This window comes from Paramisgurnus dabryanus, chromosome 22, assembly GCF_030506205.2.
Source record: "Paramisgurnus dabryanus chromosome 22, PD_genome_1.1, whole genome shotgun sequence".
NCBI classification, from domain to species: domain Eukaryota; kingdom Metazoa; phylum Chordata; class Actinopteri; order Cypriniformes; family Cobitidae; genus Paramisgurnus; species Paramisgurnus dabryanus.
Window position 1 is genome coordinate 13,592,338 of NC_133358.1, and position 19,856 is coordinate 13,612,193.

General features: G+C 38.9%; 1 protein-coding gene across 1 annotated transcript in view; it reads right to left on the reverse strand.

Moving 5' to 3' along the window:
• The window catches only part of tgfbr1b (transforming growth factor, beta receptor 1 b), a 91,149-nt gene that overhangs the window by 39,242 nt on the left and 32,051 nt on the right, over nucleotides 1-19,856 (reverse strand). The window contains exons 2-3 of the mRNA XM_065294830.2: nucleotides 14,654-14,899; nucleotides 8,398-8,634 (exon numbers count right to left, since the gene is read on the reverse strand). Of these exons, the coding sequence (XP_065150902.1) occupies nucleotides 8,398-8,634; nucleotides 14,654-14,899 (483 nt within the window). The remainder of the gene's footprint in view (nucleotides 1-8,397; nucleotides 8,635-14,653; nucleotides 14,900-19,856) is intronic.

The window sequence follows — 19,856 nt, forward strand, 5'->3', positions numbered from 1 at the left end:
AAATGCTGGGTCTGACCACGGGGTAAAATAGAAATGACACGCAGGTGTAATGGTTACACGGTGTATGCCATTGCGCCACGCTCTCCTCGAGACTCGATCGTAGAACCAATGCTGAAGCGGTCTCATATGAAGCAGCTCGAGCAGATGTCACGCCGCAGCTGCTGCCATATGTCCAGGAGCTTCTGATATTGTTTCAGAGGGACCTCGTAATTCCCTCGACTTAAACCGAGGTAAGTCAGAACTGACTGGTTGCGTCTGCTGTGACAGCATAAACATCTACAGTATGTGTGTTTGTGTGACACTGACCTGAGCCCGCTGAGGGTGACGGTCGTCTGGTCTCCTCTGCGGAGAGCGCAGACTCCGATGAGGGTGCTGGTGGTCCGGTCTCCTCAGTGGAGAGCTCGGACTCCTCAGGACACCTGCTGGCGATAGAGGAGAGGTAGAGTGAGCAGGTGTACGCCCACGGCTCTCTCGATCCTCCGGAGACCTGGAGAGGAAAGAGGAATGCACTCTTATGTGTGGTTAAGTGGGTACCGGCTGGACAGCCGGTGGAACATATGCAAACCAAGGATTTTCCACCCGACCCTCTACCGGGGGAAGGAGCGAATCACGGTCTCCTGAAGAGTGATCCTCTGCCACTCCGGGTCGCCCGTCTCTGGCCACTTAAACTCCCGATTTTCACGGGAAGCGGCTAAGCGGGCGGGGCGAGCTGCTGACGACCGGTTCCCCTGCGCTGCCGAGATGGGGTCCGAGGAGGAGAACAGAGGTGGCCGCCGCAGGACGCCGACGGCGAGAGGCAGACTGAGGAGCCGGCGTTGGTGGACCAAGGGCAGCTCTCATCCGCCGGGGCACGACCTAGGAGATCGCCTCAGTCTGCGCAGCGGAGCTGTACGACTCCCCGGGCTCGCCGAAGAGGCCGGTCTGTGAGACAGGAGCATTCATGAAGTTGTTCCGTCATATAAGCCAGACATAGCCAAAGGTGGCGATCTTGAACACTGTGGTGCATCGCACGACTGAAGGTCGCGGCTTCCCTCGTATATCTCTAAAGCCTTCGCTTGGTGAACCTGCAGTACGTTAATGCGTGCAGGGCTGAAGCCGCGTCTCCGCATGCCTGATGGGCAGCGCCCGTAACCGGACGACTGTCTATACAAACACGGGAGGGAAGGGTTGGGTGGTCCCTCCAGGAACGCAGCTGCATCGCAACCCCCCGCTCCACTGAAGGGATCCCCCTTAGCGGCTCCGTTAGTGAGGGAGATGAGGGGTGAAAGCTGAACGGCCGAGACGGCCGCAAATCACGTCAGCTCTTCGTGCCGTCGGGAAAGGCAGGCACAGGAGGTGAGGACCGTAGAGGCCCGGGCAGCTCCGAAGTACCAATCATGTGGGCGGGACGGTTCGGGCGGAGAGGGATTAACCCCTCCAACTCTACCGTTTCCGCCGCTCGAGCGGGCACGGCCGCCATCTCCGGGACGACTCCGCCTCGGAGGGAAAAAATGGGCACCCCTCTGATGCTGCAGAAGTGACGGGACCAGAAGGAGGTCCAATGGATTCGGCAGAAATCGCAGAACACGACTCTGCAGTCTCCACCGGAGCCTCAACCGGCTGAGGATGAGAAGGCCGGTAGGTGAAGGACGCATCCTCCGTCCTACTCAGCGTAGTGATGCGAAGAGCGTCCTGCGAGCGCTTGACAGCCGCACCATGACGGCGTTCAGCACTGCAAAGGCGCGGACGTCGTTCCCGTAGAAACGACAGTCGTCTCCGCAATCCAGGAGGGTTATGCTCTCACAGAGAGAACAAAAGCTCTCCACGAACGCAGCCTCGGAGTGCTCGATGCCCAAGCACGAAGACAGCGCTCGTGACCGTCACTGGAATCCCTGTACTTCTCGCATCCAAGATCGCACAGAGGAAAAGCTATCCTGAAAAGGACGCTGATCTCCGAATATACGAGAGAGTGGCTGTCTTTAAAAAGACACAGAGCTCTCACGTATCACTCTTTAGGGAAATCACTCTTTAGGTGCTCAGCTGATGATGCGCACAGGGAGAGGCAACGCACACACTAAACTCAAAACAAAAAATATGCAGAGCAGTGGAATACTGCGAGCGTCCGCTGTGTCAGTACTGCTTGTCAATCAACTTCAGCAACCGTTCCCAGAAGAGCAGAGAGTAGCTTCTCAGTAGCAGATAATGCCGGCTTTCGAAGCGAAAAAAGCTAATTTCCATATTTGCACCTGTGGCTTATATACGCACCTGGCGGGGCGGCGCCAGCATTATGCAAATATCTCAATGCCAAGTTCATTGGCGTTTTAGTAGAGTACGAAGCAGATTGGTCTCTCTAAGCGAGTTCCCAATTCGTCGGTCACGACGTGACGTCGTAGTGACCGACTGAAAGGGAACATATTATGATTATATCAACGAGTTTCACCTGTTATAAAAACATTTATACATATACATTTATAATTTGTATTAGGAGAATTAAGAGGGTTGGATTAAACATGAAACGCATGTGATCGTTGTCATCAGTGAGGCGACCAATTACGAAGAGCTGTGTCATCATCAGAACTCTGTGCAGTCGCTCTGTACTTTAATGTCGGCAAGCTCAAGTTGAACATTTCTACCTGGCATCGGTCTGAGCAGCGCCGCATTAAATCGAACACACCTAGGCTGTTTCTCAATTCCAAAAACACAAAGAACGGATTTGCGTTCTCGTGGAGATGGGTCTTGCCAGGTGACCTTGGAAGAACAAGCGCAGAAGGTTGAGAGAACACAGAACGCACTTGTGCGAATTGAGATCTGTGCGATCTTCCTGTTGGTCACCTGACCTCCCCAGATGTAACATTGCAACATTCATAAAATTGTCAAGAAATAATAATATAATCTAAAATAAGAAACTTAATTAATAAATAAAATGCCAATAAAACATACATTTAAATATCAAATTTGCATTTTTATGAATTTAATATTTAAAATGTTTACAAACGTTTAGTTACCCAGCATCTCAATTTTTATACATATATATATATATTAGGGTGGTCCTTATTTTTCAACTTTTAAAAGTTCATGCTCTCACCCCACCAATATGTTTGAATAAATAAATAAAAATGGGGCACATTTATTTTAATATTCAATAATATTTAGAGGTTGCTCAAGACGTTTGAAGTTTAACACATTCGCGTATAATGTGATACTTTGTGCTAGCATGTATAATTGTTTATTAATATATACTTATGGCAGCAATGGACTTATTTGACTATGCTGCATGCAATTAAAACTCCTGTTTTAGTTGTGATATGTCTTTCAAAGCAAGAAAGCTTCAATGTAAATGAAGCACAATAGACAATATACACTAAGACAGGGGTTTTCAAACTTTTTGTGTGTGTGGACCACTATTTGTAATCAAGAATTTTCGCGGATCACCTCATAATACTCATTATAAAATATGTCTACGCAAAGTCCTGAATAAATCTGCACCACTAAATACGCTTACTAGCACTAAATGGCTGCCACATCTTCATACACCGATCCATTTTGTTCGGCACTGAACTCGAATGTCACGGCCGAGCGCCACTGGCCTATTTTAGTAATCACACAATAACTTGACAATTTAATTTAAAATGTATATCAATATTCTTATATCAATATAATTTATATACATATTCTTAAAATATACATATACTTATTTTGCCTTTACACGGACCATCTGCAGTACCCTCACGGACCACTAGTGGTCCGCGGACCACAGTTTGGGAATGTCCGCACTAAGACAATGGCTGAAGCAACACGAAGCAAGTCCGCTATATGGTTACTCGGATCGAGGAGACTCAAATAACTGGAACAAAGTTACCCTCCAAGAAGCAAGTTTTATGTGTGTTGTGCGTTTTTAAATGGTACAGTTTTTGCAAAAATATGTGATTTCGGAAATATTCAAAGGCTTTGAGCAACCTCTAGATATTGTAGGAACAATTCAACATTTTGCACAGAGTGTTTTTATTGATATCCTAACACATTTAGGGGGTGAGAGTTAAACATTAAAAAATAAATTGACCCATTATAAGGACCACCCTAATATATATGAAGTATCTCGTTGCAAAATGAGATAACTCCGTTTTTTTTTTCCAGAAATCTTGTTTTTTGGTTGTGCATTCCAATTAATATCAATTCAACTGCAGTTGGTTTGTTTTGATTTAAACCTTCATAACTTAAAAAATACAGCTAAGTAGCACCATAAAAAAAAATAATAACATGATAACATAATAATAAATATGTTTTTGGCAAAAATTTTAAAAACGGATTTATCTAAATTTCCAACGAAACTCTTCTTATGAACAATCATATTTGTGTTGTTGTTAAGACCAAGCGTGCCGCACAACAGACCCGTCGCCAGACCTCAGTCTTAAGGGGGCCATATGAAATGCATGGGAGGGCACACTTATTATTAGCCTAAAGTACGTATACTTATAATAATATATACTCTATATATATTAGCACGTAATCATCACGTTAAACATAACCATCAGCAATATGACCAGATAGCCTATAGCCTACACCACAGTACATATAGAAGCAATTTTATGAATATCCATAAATCTATACAACATATTACATGTTACACCAGAGGCATCTCTCAAACATTGCATTTTAAAGCAGTCAACAGAGGGATATGCATTGCCATGAGACACGTGCGCGCACACACACACACGCACGCACGCACACAGACTTTGAACCTACGGTAATTGAGTGGAGGCAGCGCTGTCGTATCCCTTCCCTCCTGTCAGTACAGCGGCAGGCGGCGTTTCTCCGAGCAGAACCTCCTCATTAATAAAGTGTCCACTCGGAATTAAACTTGTGAGTGAGGTCCTTTTCAAAAGCAAGCTGAATCACCGCAGTGAACAAGTCCATATCTTCTGAATGTAGTAGTCTGTAAGGCACGGGGTCGGGCTCCATGGAGCTGGCATCAGGCTCAGGCTGTCGTCCAGGGTCTCCTTCTCCAACATCAGGCGTCGATGTCGTTTCAATTTTGGAGACTGTTGGTGGGCTTTTTAACCATTTGCGGATAATATCCATCTTAAAGCAGTATAGCTAAGCGAAAACTCATCTAGTTTAAAAAAAGTGCGCTAACTGTTGAGCGGCTACACTGACGTAGGCTACGTCACGTACGTGTCGTACGTAGCCTCGTGATAGGCTGTTGCAGTGTAGATAGATTCCCATCAATCAAACAAAATCACACCATTGTTTTTTATATTTTTAATGTTTTAATTATAAAGAATACAACATTAATGCAACACAAATTTAGCAACTATGATCATTTAAAATTACAGTATTTTTTAAATACTAGGGGGGCACAAGCGTCTTTGAGGACGGGCCCGGCCCCCTATGGCCCGCCCATAGCGACAGGTGTGCCGCACAATCCCTGAAAAGTGAAACCAAAATGTCTCGATCGCCCCCCAGTGACTCGTCCCAGTATAGGTCATAAACCCCGCCTCCCCATGTTATTCAATGGGACTTGAGAACAACTAAACAATTTAATTACACTTCAATTCCTTCTTCCTTTATTTCTTAACGCCATTCCAGCATCTACGGCTATATTCATGGTGAGATCCAGGTAATCCATACACAAGTTTATTCAGACAAGTTGATTTATACACAAGTTGGGGGAGGGACAATTTGGTATCTCCAATTTGCCTAACTTGCGTGTTTTTGGCCTGTAGGAGGAAACCGGAGTACCCGGAGAAAACCCACGCTGACACGGGGAGAACACGCAGAAACTCCACACAGAAAGGCCACCTGACCTAGCCGGGGCTCGAACCGGGAACATTCTTGCTGTGAGGCAACAGTGCTACCCACTGAGTCACTGTGCTGCCCCAATTACACTTCAATTATCGTTTTTCCGAAGCTGGTTTCTGTCATTTACTGTAGTTTTTATCACAGCTGTGATATGCGCATTTTGCAAAACCAAGGGCGGGGCCTTGCTTTCACGGAAATCGCTACTGCGCAGACTCAAGACCCAAGATGTCAGCGCTGTATCAGGACAATGGAGAATTCACTTTTCACCAATGGAAGAGAGCGAGTGGGCGTCATCTATAGTTAAAGTCTATAGTTAAGACGCTGTTAAAACTTGTTGTGCATAGCAGTTGTGCGTAGCACTTCCTTCCTCCATCAATTTTTTTGCTGCAATGACTTCTTGGGCGTAAAGCGATTTCAGCGCGCAAGTCTGCAATCGATGCATCCTCAAGAACACATCCGGGTATTTTCATGCGTCCTCTGTACTTGCGTTCTTGAGAATTGGAATTGAACTTCGACGGGTAATGATGACGTAAAGCGAGATCGCTGAAGAATGCATAGTGAGAAACAGCCTTTTGCTGAGTCCCAATTCGAATACTATCCGTCCTAAATAGTATTCAAAACTAGAATTAGTACGTCCCAAATCGTAGTATGTTGAAATGAGTATCCCAAAGATACCCGGATGGTCTACTATTTCCGGTTAGAATTCGAAGTGCAGATCAATGAACACTCTAATGGCTAATATTGCCCACAACCCATTGCGTGCGGGAGGGAGGAGCTTAACCACACTGACCCTCTAGCTTATTTGTAGTAATACTGTGGGTGTAGAAATGTTAACTTTATTAGTCCAGCGAAAGAAACATGGTTCCTACACTTTTACTGTAGTAAAAGCATGGTTTATTTTCATCTGGGTATTTTTCAGTTATATGTAAGTATAAAATACGTTAAACAATAGTTATACTATAAACTTTTTAATATTTGGACTTTAAAATAAGTAGCTTTTGTTACACACATTGCACATGAACGTCAGAACCAGCCGCCTCACAAACGACCTGCGTTTAGTTCTAATGACGCTCTGCTTCACTCCCCAACTTGGTAGAACACATTGTAAAATGTATTGTGAAAAAAAAAACGATGAGAAATAAAGATGGGAATAGTAAATAAAATTATACTGGACATAAGTTATAAGAATGAATGAAATATTGTTAACAGTCGTGGTGTGCGTAACTAGGCAACCACATTTTTGTTCACGTTGCATGACGTCATCGAAGTACGTCCCAGAACGTGCATACTGTTTTGCTACACACTCAAAAGTATGTACATTTTCCTCAAAAAAACAGTACATACTTTTAGGTCGTAGTATAAGTAGGCGAATTGGGACTCAGCACTAGTGACTTAAGTTTAGGGCCGGACTTCCTGTTTATCCAAAATTAAAAGCTGGTGGGAGCAGTTTGCAATTCCGATTGGTGCAGTAAATGGCAAAGAAATCACACTTGGCTTTCAAATAAAAATAAAATTGGCTAAGGGTGTGGGAAGACTGACTTCTTTTGAGGTAATATTTTTCATTTAATTTCTAATTAAAATTGCAGCGTATCCTTGAACATGTTCAGTTTCAACCACCTCCACATACGCTTTACTTGGCTTTTAAGAAAGTGAAGATCATTTAACAGTACAAATCAAGCATAGATATCTGGTAATATGTGACCTTAACCGAAGCCTACGGGTTTGTTGGACTTCTTTCTAGTTGTGATGCGCTTCATAAGACCTTGGGAAGCAACAAGAACGAGGCTTTGTTTACACTCCTCGCAAATCTGATATGGTTTTTCATTTAAAAATCATGAAATCTGATCCATCTGTTCAGACATATTATTTTAATAGTGTAAGCATTTGTCATAATATTTTGATGTGGTACTGAACTTACAAAACATATGAGAGACCATAAGACAAAGAGGGCACAATATACATTCATAAATGTGGGTGATAGCAAAGTGTAAACAGACACAGCAATATTGCATTATGCTTTGCATAACCCAATAGTCGAATCTGATCAAACCAAAGCCTAAGTATTGTTGCTCATGAACTGGTTTCCATTTGCAAATCTGATTTAGATCAGGTTCTTAAATGCCAGATTTCATTTGTCATAAACAGCAATAAAAATGAGTTCACTGTCGTTCTGAACAAAGCCCTAGTGTTGCTATGTTTTTTACACCCTGCTGTGGAGACAGTACAGCCAAAGACTTTCCAATAAGATAACCGCCACTTTACACTCAGCACCCCATCTTTAAACCTGCCCGAGATGTCGTGCGGATTCAGCAAACACACACACTCACACACACAAAGGGAGGTTGAAAAAGAGAAAGATCCACAAACTAGACAACAAAGAGCCGAGCAGACATGCAGACGTAAACAAACCGGGTGGAATGCACACGTAAAAGGACACAGGTGTTTAGAAAGACAAACAGGTAATTATGCAGGCCGATAAATGCATAAATAAAGCAAGAATAACAAGAAAAGCTTCCAGTGAATCAGATATGGGTGTAAAGACGAGACGGGATCTGACACCCGAAACGGGCATTAGCCAAAAGGGATTACTTGATGTGACATGAACTAAACAAGACGTACCGGAGCCCGAGCCTGATGTGGTCATGTCGTAGATGAGGTCTTTAAGTGTGGCTCCCACGGTGATGAAGGGGTGGTCCAACGAGGGATCTTCCTCATTAGGCACACGGTGATGGATCACCGAGCGGCTGTGGCAGATGTAAAACACGGTAACCATCATGAAGCACACCACGCACACGGGGCCCGCGATCAGGGCCGCAAATGCTACGGGTCCCAACACCTGTGGCTTCTGTGTTGGCACTGTGAGAGGAAACAATAAAGGGATGGTTTGAAAACATAAACAGATGTATCATTATTTAAATTAATCATTTTTGATATTTAATTTCTGATTCAAATAAAACAAAAACAAGATAATTGAGGTAAAGCAATTATTGGGCAATTAAAATATGAATTGCGTACTGCTGGACTGATGCTTCACTACTTTGACACCATGTAGCCTATTGTAACACTTATTTAATAAAAAGGTTAAATAAATGCATGTTTGCAAAGTCACTGAGTAATCGTGTTAAATAACCGTGATTAGGATTTTACAAAAAAAATTAATAATAATAATCGTGATAATGCCCATAAATGCCCATAATCGAGCATCCCTACATAAAGGGAATGAGAGGCAGATAGTAATGAACTTTTAGTGACATTGCTTATTTTTGCAATCGACTAATAGGTTGTATTTCGTATAGCCTATAATTGTGTTTTTATAGTAGCCATTCACACTTGCTAAATAAGATCGGATGCAATCGGATATGTAGAAAAATCGGATATGAGTCTTGGGGATTTGGGTCTTTCCTCTTTGAGTAGATATGATCTGTACTTATCAGTTAGGTATAATATTATTATTCACTTGTACTGAATTTATTAAAGTGAATTTACTTGTCTTTAAGGGCACAGACATTATTAAAAAGGGCACACCAAATACTAAACAAAAATGATGCATAAATAACATTTAATTACACAAAACTATCACAATTCCCACAAATAAACGAAATAACCCATAATAGCAGGAGCATTATTAAAAGCAGACAGTCTGAGGTTCGGCTGGGAATTTGTTACATAAGCAGCACTTGAGTGCTAAAGTGCAGTGCTTTAAAGTGGATGATTAAAAATTGCAACATCAACTACTAGACGGTCAACAAATGTCTCTAAATGCTTTCTCATTTCCACTAATATAAATATTAGGTCTACAAAAATGACGGTAAAATAATTTCAAACAAGTTTACTTTCTTCCCTTATAAGGAATATAATTCCTTATATTCACAATTTATATACAATTTTTTTTTATCTAAATGATATCACAGGAGTATATCAGCTATTTTACAGAGGCTATAAGTCGCCCGCAAGCATTTATTGTGATTTTTACACAAGTTTCACAAAATGCCTTCCAGGAAAATGTTCTTCTATAAATATATAAACATACAAATATATAAAATTAAAAAAACAGACCCTCTGCTTTCAAACAAACTAACAAAATGTGAAAAAAAATTTAATCCCATCTTCATCTTTTCTTTTTCTTTTTTCTTAAATATGGGTACACTGTAAAAAAGTGCTGTAATTATGCAGCTGGTTGCCAGTAACTTACTGTAGAAGATAAAGACTAAAAATGTTTCATTTTTATTTACCTTTGAACAAACTGTTGTCAGTAAATAACATAAATATAAAATCTACAGTTAGTTACTGCCAGCTAGTTACCAGTAATACACAGTAATACTGTAATTTATACAGAAATTTTCTACAGTGCAGGTTCTTCAAAAAGAGCAAAAAACCAAAATAATTGCATCTTTGTAAAGGAATTTTGTTAGAGATCAGATTTGGAGTGATTATCAAAACATATACAGAGTTTAAAATTAATTAAATTAGTTTTTACTTCAGTTTTTTATAAATTGGCCATCTAGTGGATAATAGATGAATTACAGATTACAGTAAAAAAAAAAACTCATCAGGAAAGCTTCATTCGCAGGGAAATGTTTTTTCTTAATTGACAAGATAACTCGTTAGTGGTGGGGAAAGAGTTAATAATGTATTAAATTTTTTTATTATTATTATGAAAGCATAACAAATTTATATAGTAATTTGTAGATACAAATATTTAAGAAAAATAGATAGCAGCTGTTTAGTTGTCCAAACATCTTGCAAGAATACAAACCATATGTATCCATCATTCATTCACTAGCCAAGTAATTGCTATTAATCAGGAAGCTAATGTCATTTACCGTATGTGTGCTTCAGACAGTTTATAAACAATAAATGCTTGTGTAGACCTGGTGAGTCTGTCTGTGTATGTGAGTAACAATTAATCTTTGTGAACTGGATTGATGTTTTTTAGGACAGTAACAGCAAGTTACCCCATATAAGTGTGTGTATTTAAATACACTGTAAGATTTTTAGTCGCATTGCATATAAAATTGCTTCGACTGTCAATATACTGGTCGGAATTTAAATTAAAAATGTTTTAAAATTGGACTGAATCAACCTAACTACATTTGTTACACTAAAAAAACAAAGAGGGTTAAGTTACCTCAAACCAAAAAAGTATATTACTTTAGTTTGTACAGTGTAAAAAGCATCTTGGTTTTACAAGTCAATTCAACCTATTATTTTAAGTTTTGATTCGTGATAAGTTGATATAACTTATAAAAACAAGTTGAAAATGTTTCACTTAATTTGTTAATTTAAAGTAAAAAAAGTTAATTTGATAATTTAGAGACAATGAGAACTTTGAATCACCTGAGAGACTATGTAGCCTACATTACAGAGTAAGAAGACACAATGGAGCATTGTTAAAAAAATAAAATTCACTACGTTTACAAAATAATACCAGACTGTGAGTGGTTGCTTTCAAGAAAATATGAGTAAGACTCAATTGTGCCAGCCTAACATTTTATGTAAGTATAGTTTAGTTTTAGTGGCTTTACAATTAAAATAAAAAAAACAGACAATGAGTATGTTTATCACCAACTTAAACATTTAAAGTGAATCATCTTCAAAATTATCACTTTCATAATACTACTGATTATGTTGGACTGAACACATGCAGTACAACATAAGAACATCATTTTGGTTTGATGTTGAATAAAGTGAATTTTAGATAAGTTTTTGGGGTAAAGACAAAACATACTGCCACAGGCGACCGTCTAGACTTTAGTAAGGCCATCCATTTCAAGGACATTACACTAATATGATTCGCCTCATATACAGATTTTAATAATGTTCATAAAAACAATTACATAAAAAGGAAAATAATGCAAAACAGCAGGAAGGCAGAGAAAAAAGGGTGATCCATACAGGCTGAGGCAACAAACAGCACGGGTGGGACCATCTGCTCCAAGTGACTTTCCTTTGTTTACATGGAAGTCTGTGGCTCAGGACTAAGGCAAGACGTCTTTATATCAAATTCCTTTCGAGAAGAAAATCATTTTAAAAAGCCAAGTGAAATGTGAATGCAAGGGTGTGTGTGTGAAAGAAATGAAGCAGGATTTTAAAACCCTCCACCAACAGTTTCTGGGAAACATTTTCTGGTTAATGGGTGGAGTTTTATGATGGAAATACTAACTAGCGAAACTTGAGGTTTTTTGCTCCGCCATCCATATAATAACCTAATAACAGAGAAGTCCTGGAGGTATTCATAGTCAGACTGTGTGTCAGAGCATGTGTGCGCATTAAAGTCCTCTACACACTCATAATTTGTACTTTATTAATTTGTTTCGATAATCTTCATAGTCATACAAGACTAAATACAGTTTTGTATTTTTAATTTAAGCAGATTTTCCTGCTCTGAAATTAAATGCTGTCACGTTGAAATGCAAGACTAATTTTGGAAAAGGCTTATTTGGTTAAAACCTAACACCTTATTGAATGAAGTTATTAAATCAGTGTGGGTGATTTTTACAGAAACTTTTTTTTTATATATTGGTTGAAAGTCTTTGTTTGATCCGGATGTAGTAAAAGATGTGTTTCTTTACCTTGCTCACACAGACAATCTTCCATCATCAGCAGTGTTGCCAAGTCCACAGTTTTACTGCAGATTTGTGCTAACTCTTGTATCTGGGTCATTCTCCTTTGCAGACCCCTTAATCATTTAATTTGACCCAATTATCCCATAATATTATACATTTAATAAATATAGACTGTCCTTAAAATGATAAGAGAGTTTATTTATTTAATTTTCTGTTGTTTTCCTTTTTTTAAACTTTTTTTTAAATGTCTGGTCCTAAAAATTGCCCTGTCCCTTTGATCATACATGGAAGTTGAACTGTGTACTTATTATTTAAAACCATGTTTTTATAAAACAAATCTAATTTACATTTACCTTTAACCCTGTATGAATTTACTACAACACTGAAATGGTAAAAATACACTATTAATATGAATAATATCAAATAAATATTTGTCCACTAAATTTATGTCATTAGTGTTACCCTACCCAAAGCACTTTTATTTTGAAACAATGCATCAGGGCTGGGTTCAGCCCCGACAAAACGTTGCACAACGTTTATTAAACAGAAACGGTGATGCATTGAACACCCTGTTGTGATGACGCAAGAGTTGCAACTACGGTAGCTGAGAGGCCATTCTTTGTGTTCTTTTTTAAATGTTTCTAAAGCCTGATGAAATCGTTATAAATGTGTGTTTATTACTGTAAAATACCCTCGATGTTACAATCACTGACCTTGCTGTCCAAAATGAAAGACAACATTCCAACTTGAACCCATTGAGAGAGCTGTCTCTTTACTATCGCGTGGTTTTATACATCTTGCCGCTGATTGGGCTGACATTTCTGACACACCCACCAAACAAGAGAAAACGCTTCTAAAACCTGTTGGATTCCGTTGCACACCGTTTCCAGGAAACATGTCGTTCAACCCGGAAACCGTAGCAAAACGTTGCGCACCGGTGTGAGATTGAACATGCCCCAGCTCTTTGAAGTTTTTCATGGGTCAAGAGGTCAGTGGAAGAAGTGCAGTGGAGGAAGGCAAAAGGTTTTCGAGATGTCTTACCTTATTTGTCTAAAATATCATTATATATCTAAGAATTTTGAGATAAGATTTTTTGGATGTTATTAGTGTTACTCTTTTTTTATAGCTGGGAGTGTTAAAAAATACATTATACTGAATAAGTATGTGATTGTTACATCTCTGATAAAATAGCATATGACTAATGGCAGCCATTTTGTTAAAATGTTATTTTTTTCTGTAAATTGTCATTGGTGTTACTGTCATTGGTGTTCTCTAATGAGTACTTCCAAAGCACTATTCCTTTAACTGACCAACATAAAAGCATAAAAACAAAACAAGATGGAAATTGGAATGGAAAAATGGAATGTTTATACGTTTTATCATATTCATTATCTATTATTATATTCTAATTTTGTCATGGTGTTACATTGTGTCATTGGTGTTAAACCAAGTTTTGGCATTATGAATGTATTTTCTTGTACTTTCTTGTAATATTTTGTTGTTGATATGGGATGTAAAACATTGTTTATATTTCAGTCTTTGCATCAAAGCCTTTTTAGTTGAATATTTTTGTTTTTGTTGGTTTTAAAGAAAAAAGTCAAACTGAGAATTAAATAATTTCATACAATGCTGGGTAAAGATGAAGAATTTAATTAAACAAATATTAATAATCAATCATTTTTCTTGCTTTTATCATTCCTCTACTCAACCTTTAACTAAATACACAAGCTGTAATGAGAAAAAATATTTAGTATCAACATTAATGTTGTTTAAATCACAGGTAACACCAATGACAAATAAATGACTCATGGATTCTTTATTAAAATTTATTAAAAAGTTAAAAATAGATTAAGCTCCCCGTTTTGCGGATTCATAGATTTGACAAGTTAATTAATGCTATTAAAGAAGTTTTGGGTATGTTGAAAAAAGTTCATTTAAGCAGATTTCCATCACCCGAATTCCCCCCTTTCTGTAAAATGACCCATCTGGTTGTTGTTGTTTTTATATGGGTTTAAAGTAGAAGGATTTTGTTAATTAGCTGTAAATCTTCAGGTTTTATTAATGAAAGTAAAGTTTTGGTATTTGGGCTCGGGTAATTGAGCAAGTTTTAATCGGCTGGTATTGTTTGGCAGATCTGGCAACCATGGTCATGGAGACCGAGGGAGAATGGAAAGTGTAAGGGTGGGATCTTAACCTTTCATAGCTAGCTTGCTTTCGCTAGCATCTCCAAATGGCTTAATCAGAGAAAATAAAAAAATGTTTTTACACAAGCTAGCCCACTATTCTGCATGGCATCTAGTGGTTCTTACCTGGGATTAATGTGAGGTCTGGGTTCTTGTTGCACCAGTCTGTGTCACAGCACATTGGGAAAATCCCAGTGTCGTCCTTTGTGGAAGGCGCGCAGACAAAGGGCCGGTCGCGTGGGATAAGCTCCGTCTCGCTGATGCACCAGCTCTGTTGCGTGGTGACGCTGCCCGATTTGGTGATAGACACGTAGCACAGACCGTCTGTGGCACAGGTGTGGTTCGGGCACCGATGACAGTAGCATTGTAAGGCTGAAAAGAGGCAGAAAAATAATACTATGAATCTTTCAGAATTACAAGAAAACCGTTTCCAACTAGACAAACAGTACGGATGCCAAATAAAACAAATGTTTGTCAGTTTTGGCATTGAGAATATCTCTTTTCAAAGTCATTACAGTGAAAATTTCACAAAGACATCAAACAGTGGCCCTGATTGCTGTAAGCTTTTAAATTTAGCTTTCCTGAAAAGACAGGGGTTTTTTGTTTGAAATGCGTCATTTCGCAAAAGAAAATTACACAACCTGGCGCCAACAGCTTGGCATTAGCATTTGTGCTGTCTGAGTTTGGTTGCGCCATACTGACCGCCTGTCTTCCTCATCTACAAACATATGATGGATGGTATCCAATATCAGCTGTCCATCTGTACCTATTTGGTCATTTCACTCAATATTCAATCAAAGATGAAGGGCAAGGCGACGGTTTGTCGAAAAAGCAGACGTGTACAATAGATATATTCATCATGAACAAAAATTTAAAAATGTACTACAGTTTAAAAGTCTTGGGAGAGTTTAAAATAAAAAAAAGTAATATTTACACTCCTAATAAAAGGTTTAAATATAATGGTGACATAAACAGTTCAATCTAAATAGTAATCTAATTATAGGCAAAGTGTAGCAAAAAATTAATAAACGTGATACAATTCTTCTGAACCGGATGCTTCATGCATCAGTCTTACAAGCAAGGCTAGATTTTTAAAAACTATGCACTCGCTGAACTTGTTTGCTCGGACTTTCTCATAAGTCTGCTATTTATACTGGCATAGCAACATGACACAGAAGAGGTGCAGACAGGTAACTCTAAACACACAAATATTTCCACCACTGTCTGTGACAGACACGCAAACGCGCCATGTAATTTGTATGCTGCATAGACGAGGTTCAAGCAAGGTGACTCGCGCTACTGATAAATATTTCAGTCCTATTCTGTCAGACAGGAAAAAAATTCACTTGAACTCGAGCCAGCGCGTCATGGTGCCGCATGCTGAAGACGAGCAGCATGTTTACACTTACACAGCCGTGAGATGCCACAAATATCAGCCGGTTGACTCAAGCTGTCTGACAAGGTCAATGTTAGGGAACAAGTGTAGGGTGGAAAGAGACATATGAGACATTCGCTGGGGACAAACCAAGTAATAAAGCACTGTCATGAAAAAACTGTCACAAAGAGTACAAATGTGTGGGCAGCACGGGCTGAAGTTTAAACGGACTGCAATAAAAGTGTCTTTACGGTTTTATACCTGTGAGACAAGGATAGATTTTGGGACATTTAAGGGCTCATTGTAGTTGTGCATAAGTCCTACAGTGTAGCCTCGACGCAGTAGACTACGTGTCGGTTTTTTACATATGTTTCTGTGTCGCCGTCAACGTGCAATTACACATGCAGACCGCTAGTAGGCAGTGTCTATGTGTGTAACCCACAGCAGCAATGAAACAGCCAAAGAAGAAGCAGCTTGGCTAGTAAACCCACAAACGAAGAAGAAGAAGCTTGTTGTGTATGATTTGAGACAACCAGCAGTGATGGAGGTAAACAGATGGCGACTTTTGTTGCAATTTCAGTAAATCACTCCTCAACATGGCCCATCTTTGTTCTCACAGTCGCAAATGAAGAAATGCAATGCAGTTTTTATACCTGACGGGAGGGGTTCTAGCGGACAGATCACAGCGATTGTTGTCTGCATAGAACGGACGCGCTGTTACAATTTTGGCAAGGTGCACTTCAAGCTACGCAGAGCCTATGGATAACCTATGGCAAAGACGTTACGCACAACTATAACTTGTACTTTTAAAGGGACACTCAACTTTTTTTGAAAATATGCTCATTTTCAGCTCCCCTAGAGTTAAACATTTGATTTTTACAGTTTTGGAATCCATTCAGCGGATTTCCGAGTCTGGCGCTACCACTTTTAGCATAGCTTAGCATAATCCATTGAATCTGATTAGACCATTAGCATCGCGCTAAAAAATAACCAAAGAGTTTCAATATTTTTCCTATTTAAAACTTGACTCTTCTGTGGTTACAACATGTACTAAGACAGACGGAAAATTAAAAGTTGCGATTTTCTAGGCAGATATAGCTAGGAACTATACTCTCATTCTGGCGTGATGCTAAACGTCTAATCAGATTCTAGGGCTGTCAACTTTAGTCGTTTAGTCAACTAATCGGTCGATGCCGTCTTTGTCGACTGACATTTTCATTGGTCAACCAGTTGCATAATTTATTTATTTTTACCAATAAAGATATTTCCATTGATTTACTCCTTGATATTTATTCCTTTATAGCAGTTAAATATTACTGTATTCTAAATATAATTAGCCTATGTTTTATCCTCAACTTTAATGGTGTATTCATTCAGTTCAAACGCTACCTGTTTTGGCTTTAGTCGGCAAAATGTCCAAGAAATCTAAATCTTTTGTCTGGCTGCATTTTACAAAAAAAGGTCACAGAGTTTGAGTTTGCCAGCTCACAAGGTTTGCAAAAAGTAAATGATACAGTCTATTTTTTTGTTAATTCTTTAATTTCGAATAGTAAATAAAATACAGTAATAAAATAATTAAAATGAGAGTCTCTCTCTGATTGTGTTCCAAATTATTAACATTTACGTCTTTTAGGCTATAAGTAAATTGCAGATTATTTTTTGTTTTTGTAAATCCTCAGACATTATTTTTACCACTTAATTAAGTTTTGCTTTATAGAAAGCATTTTCTCTTAATTGACGAGATATCTCGTCAATGGCGGGGAAAGAGTTAATAAATAAAAAGCAAATATAGCAGACAATATAATAACCGCGCACTTGCATTGCATTGTTAACTAGAACGCACCTCATCATAAATTAATAAAACTCAGCGTATGCCTATATGCCTCATACATTAGCATTAAATATCCATTCGTTTTATCGTGTTGCAGTCTATTCTGCAACATTCCACATATGAAAGGCTTAGATTTGGAAATATATTACATCTACATTTCAGTGGTAAAAGATGAGGTGATGATGATCATCTTCTTTCTTTATTGTAGCACTACCTCAAACTAAAGTGGAGTCTCTTCGGAGCTGTCATTTTCTTAAATGAGCTGCACCAATGTTTCAAATGAGCTTCTAACGCTAGACAAACGCCTTAATTTTCAACTAAAAACTAAGGAGCCATATGTCCTCCAATTCGGTGTTTGCTGGACTTATGTTTTTGTTTTTATTTGTACAGTTGACGCATTTGAAAATAGCCTAAATAATGTAACAAAACGAAAATAAACCTATAGGCCGTCCTACTATACAGCCTATTATTATTAGGATTGTTTTTAGGCTATTTTTGTGTGTGTGTGTGTGTGTGTGTGTGTGTGTGTGTGTGTGTGTGTGTGTGTGTGTGTGTGTGTGTGTGTGTGTGTGTGTGTGTGTGTGTGTGTGTGTTTATTTTAAAATACCTGGATCGGCTGGACAAAAGTGAACCCATAGCTTCAAAGTAAATAAGAATATGCAGCCTGTATAAACGAGAGCTTTTGTATGAGGATTTTTCATAGCAGTTATATTTTTTGTAGCGTGCGGGTGTGGTCAGGTGCGCGGTTGTGACTGTCACTATAGACCTAGTACAGAGCTCCTCACTTTGCAGTTTAAAAAAAATCACTTAATTTTCAAAGAATTGTATTATTATTATTATAGTTTTATGTATTATTATTGATGTTTTTTCGTTGTTGTTTTATAAATTCTCTATGACAGTTGTTTAATAAATGTTCAATCAAAATGCTAAACGTTGCATCTTTTTTTATTTTTAGTCGACTAATCCATGCGCAGGACAGGACTTTGGTCGAATAAACATTTCTTTGGTTGACTACAGCCCTATCAGATTCAATGGATTGTGCTAAGCTATTAGCCTGGTTAGCCAGACCTACATCAAGATGTAAGGTCTGGCAACTCTTCACACAAACGGCTCAATGCAAGGGGCGGGATATAAGGTTGTCCCTCAAAATGCCTCTGCACGCAATAGGATAGCGCTAAGAGCAACGAAGAAGGTGACGTAGTTACCGTAACCAGTCGGCAAAACTCCAAACACATCTTTCTTGCTTAAAAAGGACTTCAGTAGGGTTATTTGCTCTTCTCTCAAAGAAAAACATAAGTCTAAGTCCTCCAGAGTCGCGGCCAAAGCCACTTCAAAAGAAAGCTGTTCGCCAGCAGCAGCATCCATTCTTTGTTTTCTAGTAGGAACCGTTGCAGCTCTGTCGTCATCATGTTAAGCCCGCCCCACAGACGCTACACACGATGTGATTGGCCTGACCAAATTTTGGTTTTTGGAGCTGTTAAGTGTATTGTGAGTGCCTAGACTAAACCCTGGCAGCAAATATATTTTGCGGCCGCTAGGGTGCGTCTAGATTTCTAGGCTACTAAGCTATGCTAAAAGTGGTAAAAGTCTAAGAGAGGCTGAAGTATGGTCCATGTACGCAAGGGTGCGCATAATAAAAACAGACTATACTCTGGGCATTAAAGGCAAACAAAAATGTAAAAAAAAATTAATGTTAAATACATAAAAACAAACTATACTCTGGTTTTAAAGACAAACAAAAAAAAACAAACAAAAAAAATTAAATAGGGTTGTGACAATCGTATTATGTATCGACGATTGTCAGACATATCACCAATAGCAAGCTTTCATGATGATAGTTGGCAATGGTTATTAATATTATCATCATAGTTTTGCATGTTAATTGCTTCTTTTTTGTCCAACAATCAAGTGACTTGTCATAAATTAGTAAAGAATGAACAAATAAATGAGAAAACTACTGTCCCGACAGACAGAAGGAAAGTCTAGATGTGGGGTATTTCTCAGAAAACAAACAACCACATGCAAGTCATCATGTTATATTTGAAGGTCTAGACAGTTTCAGAGCATATCATTTCCCCTTTCGAAAATCAAGATGAAATTAAGAGGAATTTCATAAGCATTTT